Source organism: Chenopodium album, chromosome 20, assembly GCF_948465745.1.
Source record: "Chenopodium album chromosome 20, dcCheAlbu1.1, whole genome shotgun sequence".
Taxonomy (NCBI): Eukaryota; Viridiplantae; Streptophyta; class Magnoliopsida; order Caryophyllales; family Amaranthaceae; genus Chenopodium; species Chenopodium album.
In genome coordinates this window covers 14,116,757-14,122,793 of record NC_137853.1, presented here as the reverse complement: position 1 = coordinate 14,122,793, position 6,037 = coordinate 14,116,757, and the positions used below count along the sequence as shown (strand labels likewise).

The 6,037-nt window shown below is 41.2% G+C and overlaps 1 protein-coding gene across 1 annotated transcript; it reads left to right on the top strand.

Moving 5' to 3' along the window:
• The first annotated feature begins 1,739 nt into the window (after nt 1-1,739).
• Nucleotides 1,740-5,680, top strand: LOC145596838 (uncharacterized). Its single transcript, XM_081653031.1, has 7 exons — nt 1,740-1,933; nt 2,138-2,402; nt 2,667-2,906; nt 3,060-3,164; nt 3,326-4,028; nt 4,138-5,100; nt 5,169-5,680. Exons 1-7 carry the CDS (start codon nt 1,740-1,742, stop codon nt 5,678-5,680), a joined length of 2,982 nt encoding a protein of 993 aa, XP_081509157.1.
• The last annotated feature ends 357 nt before the right edge of the window (nt 5,681-6,037 follow it).

Below are 6,037 nucleotides of genomic sequence, written 5' to 3'. Positions count from 1 at the left end.
CCGATGAGGGTACAAGTTCAAGGTTTGCCTATTCGCTACTCAGTTCCACAGGTAGCTTCACCAGTGCTCAACCATGTCGGCGAGCTGCTTATGGAAGAAGAACTTCCTGGTCAGTTTCCTAAACCTAAGCCTAGAGTTAAAATTTTAGTCGATTTGTCGTTACCCTTAATCGCAGGTTGTTTCTTTTAAAATCATGTTACTTGGGTCCGATTTAAGTATGAAGGAATATTCCGCTTTTGTAAAAAGTGCGGATTTGTCGGACACGGTCGTCAAACCTGTCCTAAATCATATGAATTAAGTAAGTTCCTGTTGGAGTGCCGCTTTCGTAGGCTACACAAAAACGGCGCACGTGTTCTGTTTGGCCCTACGGATGTTTCTTTATACTCTAATTCAATTCGAGGAATTGCTCCAAATCCGGACAATTGGACTACTGAATTATGGTTTGGTGACAATGATGAGGACGATCCATTTGAATATCCTGCTGATTCACATCCATCTGATTAGGATGATTTAAGTGATATAATTGACAACTTCTCAACGGCTTCAGTTAACTCCCCACCACCTCTTCCGCCGACAGCTTCGATCCCGGGTTTATTTCCTGGTCCACCGTATACTGGCTTTCGCAACAGTAGGGATGAAGTCTGGCGCCGTGATTTGGGAATTAATCGATGTATTAAGGAATATCTCGAGATAGATGATGAATCACCACCTCATCATGCTCCATTTAATACACGTGCCCCTCATGCAGATCAACACCGAGAAGGTTGGCAACACATTAGCAATTGGGAACATCCCACACGTGGTCTTGGAGATGATATCAATCAACCTCTTCATCAATCCAATATCCCACCACGTGTCCCGTTCATGCTTCCCCATCAAATCTTCCATGGGTCACGTTCTACTCAAGTTAATGACACGGGTCAGGTTTATAATTATCAACAACAAGGTCAGCTTAATTCACATTTGGATGGGCCCGATCCATATAATATTGCTGCTTCAGCTCGTGGGCTTTCCTCTCCCCCTGGGTTTAATTCAGCCCCAACTTACAGAGGCATCCAATTTCGAGATATGGGCCATTCAAATTTGGACCCGATGGCGATCTTCTCTCCTCCTCCATTGGGTCCAACTAGGCCTATCTTTCATGACCCATTTGGAGCTGGACCAAGAAATTGGCTGCATCAACATTCTAATTCACAAATAGTTCCTCAGTTACAACAAAGCTCTCCATCTCCTTCCTTGGGATCGTCTTTCCCAACTGATCCGGCTGGAAATTCTGGCTATCTGCCGGATTCGTCTTCAAGTGGTTTTGAATTCTCACACTCTCCACCTTCGGTTACTAACTTGCCGGCGGAAATTTTGGTCCATTCCGCGGTAGATTCCGACGAAGCAACACCAATGGATTGGTCTCCTCAAAAGCTTTCTTCGAATGAAACTCCATCTAACAACTCTTCTCCTCCCTCGACTATTAATTCAGTTAGGCTTGAGGCTCCTCTTCGTCTCAAAATGGCTAGGGGAAAAGAGAAAATATGGAAATGGGTTAAAAGCTCTTGTCTTGCTAAACGCCCTGCTACTGTTTCAGAGCCAGAGACTCCTCCTGCTACCTCTTCACCAGGATGTTTTGCGTATCTTAAGCAATTAAAGAAGCGCGAGGGTTCCATGGGACAGCCAATGTCAAGTTCGTCTTCTCCTCCTTCGGACCAGGGTTCGGTGGCTCACCTACAAGAGTCACCACGTCAACCATGAATGTCGGCGCTTGGAACTGTAGGGGTATTGGTTCAGCGGACTCCCCTAAAGTTCCTTATCTATCCTCTCTAGTCCGCTCCTTCTCGTTAGATATTATGTTTATTATGGAGACTTTTATTGCTGTAAAGAAATTAGCTCCTCTTAGGTTTGATGGTTTTTGTGGTGTAGACTCTCAGGGTCTTAGCGGCGGGTTAGTAGTCTTTTGGTTTTCCCCGCTTAGGGTTGTTCCTATAGTTCTTACTCCTAATGTAATTTTGTGTGAAGTTTGTACTCCAAATGATGATATGAAATTATATTATGTTTGTGTACGGATCGCCTCATGTTTCAAATCGTACTATTGTTTAGGATGAAATCTCTAATATTTACAAACTTATCAAAATGTGGTTTTGATTAGAGATTTCAATCAAGTTGAATATAGTTCGGATAAGGTTGGTGGTGCAGAGCGGATTCTGGGTCAAACTGAATTTCGGGAATGGAACCTTTATAATGGATTATTAGACATTCCATTTACAGGGCCTACTTTCACTTGGACTAATGGTCATAACAATGGAGATCCTACTTTGGAACGATTAGACAAAGCTTATGCTTCTCAGTTGTGGCTTTTGGATAATCCAGATGCTTCTCTCCTTCATCAACCTATTCTTTTTTCGGATCATGCGGCAATTATTCTGCAAGAAAAAGAAAAAGTGTTATCTAGGGGTAAGAAGCCTTACAGAATTGACAACTGGTGCCTTCTTTCGAAAGAAGTTGCTGAAATAATTTCCCTTTCTTAGGCTCTGGTAATTTCGGGATCTCCTATGTTTTCTATCTCTCGAAAATTGGAGTGTTTGCGGACTAAACTGCTTAAATAGTGTATTACACATAAGAAGCTTTGGGGTATTAATTGGAAATATTTACACAACTCTTTATCCCCTATTGCTCAGAAGCTGGAGTCTAAACTTCAGAGAAACCTTTTTCTTTCTTTACGGGATGAAAAAATTGGTCAAACTCAGACTTCCTATCTAAATTGGAAGCAACAAGCTAAAGTCAAATGGGATGCATTAGGTGATAGTCATTCTCATCTTCTTTTCTCCTATGTTCAGGCGCATCGTCGGAAAAACAAGATTCATGGTTTACTAGATTCCTCTGGAAATTGGACTCATGATCAAAATGATGTTCGCAAAGTAGTGATGGATTATTTTTATTCTCTTTATAATAATCCTCAACCTTGTTTGTCCCTAGAAGAGTTTGACTGGTCGGATTTACATCTTCCTTGTCTCTCAGAGGAAGATAAAATCCTTTTTATGACCCCCTTTTCTGCTTCTGAAATAAAATAGGCAATGTTTAGTATTGATGATTCTAAATCTCCTGGTCCGGATGGTTACTCATCAGCTTTCTTTAAAACTCACTGGGCAATTGTTGGTTCTTCGGTTGTTGATACTGTACAATATTTCTTCCTTCATGGCCATATGCTTCGGGAGTGGAATCGCACCTTTATTGTGCTTATTACCAAATTTGATCAGCCCCAACAACCTTCGCAGTTTTTCCCGATAGGGTTATGCAATGTCCTTTATAAATGCATTGCTAAATGCCTATCTTATAGACTCCGTCACGTTTTACTTCCCTAGTTTCTGATTATCATAATGCCTTCTTCCCTGGAAGACTGATGTCTGATAATGGTCTTCTGGCTCATGAGGTTCTCACATATATGAATCAATCTCGAGGACATACAATGTCAGCTGCTTTAAAGTTATATATGAACAAAGCATATGACAGAGTTAATTGGGACTTTTTGTGGAAGGTCCTTCAGGTTTTTGATTTCCCGGCTTACTGGATTCATATAATTCAACAATGTGTTTCCACTGTTTCTTATCAAATCTTGGTTAATGGTAATCCTACTCGGGTTTTTAGACCAGCTTCATGTCTTCGTCAGGGGGATCCACTTTCCTCCTATTTGTTTGTTCTTTGTATGGAGATTTTTTCAGCAATGATTCGACGGGCTGAGAATACTAATCTCTTTAAAGGCATTCGCATTTCTCGTCATGCTCCCTCGATTTCCCATCTCTTCTTTGCTAATGATTCTCTCCTACCGTTTCAGCCGAATCCTCAATCTTGCTTAAATGTGCTTCATGTATTGCAACGATTCTGTGATCTTTCAGGACAGATGGTTAATTTGCAAAAATCTTTTGTTCGCTTTAGCTCTAATGTTTGTGAGGATTATCGAGACTTCTTGGCCTCGTCTTTACGCCTTAAGGTTCTTCCCTCTTTGGGGACCTACCTTGGCCTTCCTGTGGACATTGGTAGAAGTAAATGTAAAGCTTTTCAACCTCTCGTGGATAAAATCGCCCGCCGGCTATGTACGTTTACTTCGATGCATCTTTCTGCTTCAGCGAAGTTGGTTGTTATATGTGATAGTTGCTTCTCTTAACCATGTTCTTTCTGTGTTTAAAATCCCTTCAACAATAACAGACAAGATTAACAATCTTTTGGTTCGGTTCTGGTGGAAAACGACTTCCCAATCTAAAAGTTTGGCACTGGCTCCTCCTTCCGCCCTCTTCTCCCCTAAAGGTATGGGAGGTCTTGGAATTTGGCATGTGAGTTCCTTTAATCGAGATTTGTTAACCAAACAATCATGGAAAATTATTCAGAATCCGCAACTCTTGGTGGCTAAAGTGTTCAGGGCTAAGTATCCCTCGCTTTTCAGCCTTCATTCCACTGCTCATATCTCTAGACCTTCATGGGGTTGTCGTAGCATTTTGGGAGGTCTTCAAACACTAAAGCTTGGATTAGCTTGGAAGATAGGAAATGGTTCTCAGATTAATATTCTTCAGGATTCCTGGCTGCCTGATACTCCTGTGCAGTTTAAGGATTCTCTAGCTGGATCGGTTTTGCCGACTCTGGTGTCCTCCCTTTTAGATCCCAGTACAAATAGCTGGGATACTACCTTGGTTCATACTTTATTTCCTTCTTCCACTACTTCCAAAATTCTAATCCTTGAGCGTCCTCCTAAGCTTATGGATGATTATGTCTATTGGAAGTTTACTCGTGATGGTATTTTTACTACAAAATCGGCCTATGCTTTCATTATTCGGGAGTCAGAGTGGTCCTCGCCTTCTATGCCTTTATTCATCCCCCTTACGTGGAGTAAGCTCTGGGCCTTACCTATTCTTCCTAAATGGAAGATGTTTATCTGGAAAATTGTTCATGATGCACTTCCAGTTGCTCAGAAGTTAAGTTCTAAAGGACTTCCGGTTGATCCTCTTTGTACCTTCTGTCATCTGGTTCCGGACTCTTTGGAACACTTGTTTCTTTATTGTTCCTTCTCAAGTCATCTTTGGACTTGTGGTCCTTTAGGAATTCGCCCTCCTCCTCCTCATGGTTCGTTCAACAGTGGTTTATTTCTCTGCTTTTAAAAGTTATTAATACCAAGGACTGGATTGGGCTAGATTCCATCTTAGCTTTCACCTGGGCTATTTGGGTTCTTAGGAATAATATTCGTTTTCGCCATATGGATTGTTCTCCCATTACATTTCAAATAGCTCAGGAATGGAGTTGTCGTAGTTCTGCTGCCAGAGATTTCACCATCGTCGTTCCTGGTCCTTCTCCTAGTTTTACTTCTTCCTCTCTTTCTTTCAGACTTAGAGATACAGATAACGTCTCACCTTTGGTATTGGTTATTGTTGATGTAGCTTGGGATTCTTCCAACTGTACGGCTGGTGTAGGCTGGTGCTTCTACTCTTTGGAGACATGTCTCAGTCTGGGTGGAGCAGCTCGGGCTTGTTTCACTCTTTCCGCTTTTCAAGCTGAATTACTTGCTTGTTTGTTAGCTCTTCAAATGGCAATCCAGCGAGGTTTTGTTCATATTCTCCTCCAAACAAATTGTGTGTCCTCTCTTTCAAATATACGGAGTGCAGTCTCCAAGGATATTTCTACTGTTTGGATTACTCCACAACTTTAGGATGTTCTTCCGTCCTTTCAAGTTTGTCATTTCCAGAAGGTTTCTCGGGATGTGGTCTCTCCGGCTCATAGCCTAGCCTCTCGTGCTAGGACAAGACAGTTACTTCATTACTTTTTCTAGTTCTAGTTTTAGTTGTTCTTTGTTTTTTTCTGAGTTGATCTTTGTCAAAAAAAAAAAAAAAAAAAAAAAAAAAAAAAAAAAAAAAAAAAAAAACCTCAAATTTAACAATTGTAAGACAAGATGAGAGGGGAGCTTATTTTATAAAATACGTGACCATCATGTGATGATCAAAGTCAAACTCCGTTGTTGACTCTCTGAAATTTTGGCTAATGTCCTAACTCATAAGCTAAAACTGCT

Excerpts from the sequence above, each read along its gene's own strand:
- LOC145596838 (XM_081653031.1), top strand. The coding sequence starts at position 1,740 with ATGAATGTCGGCGCTTGGAACTGTAGGGGTATTGGTTCAGCGGACTCC. Across the intron at positions 1,934-2,137 it reads TCTCAGGGTCTTAGCGGCGG|AGATTTCAATCAAGTTGAAT; the intron begins GTTAGTAGTCTT and ends GGTTTTGATTAG. Across the intron at positions 5,101-5,168 it reads TCGCCCTCCTCCTCCTCATG|ATTCCATCTTAGCTTTCACC; the intron begins GTTCGTTCAACA and ends GGATTGGGCTAG.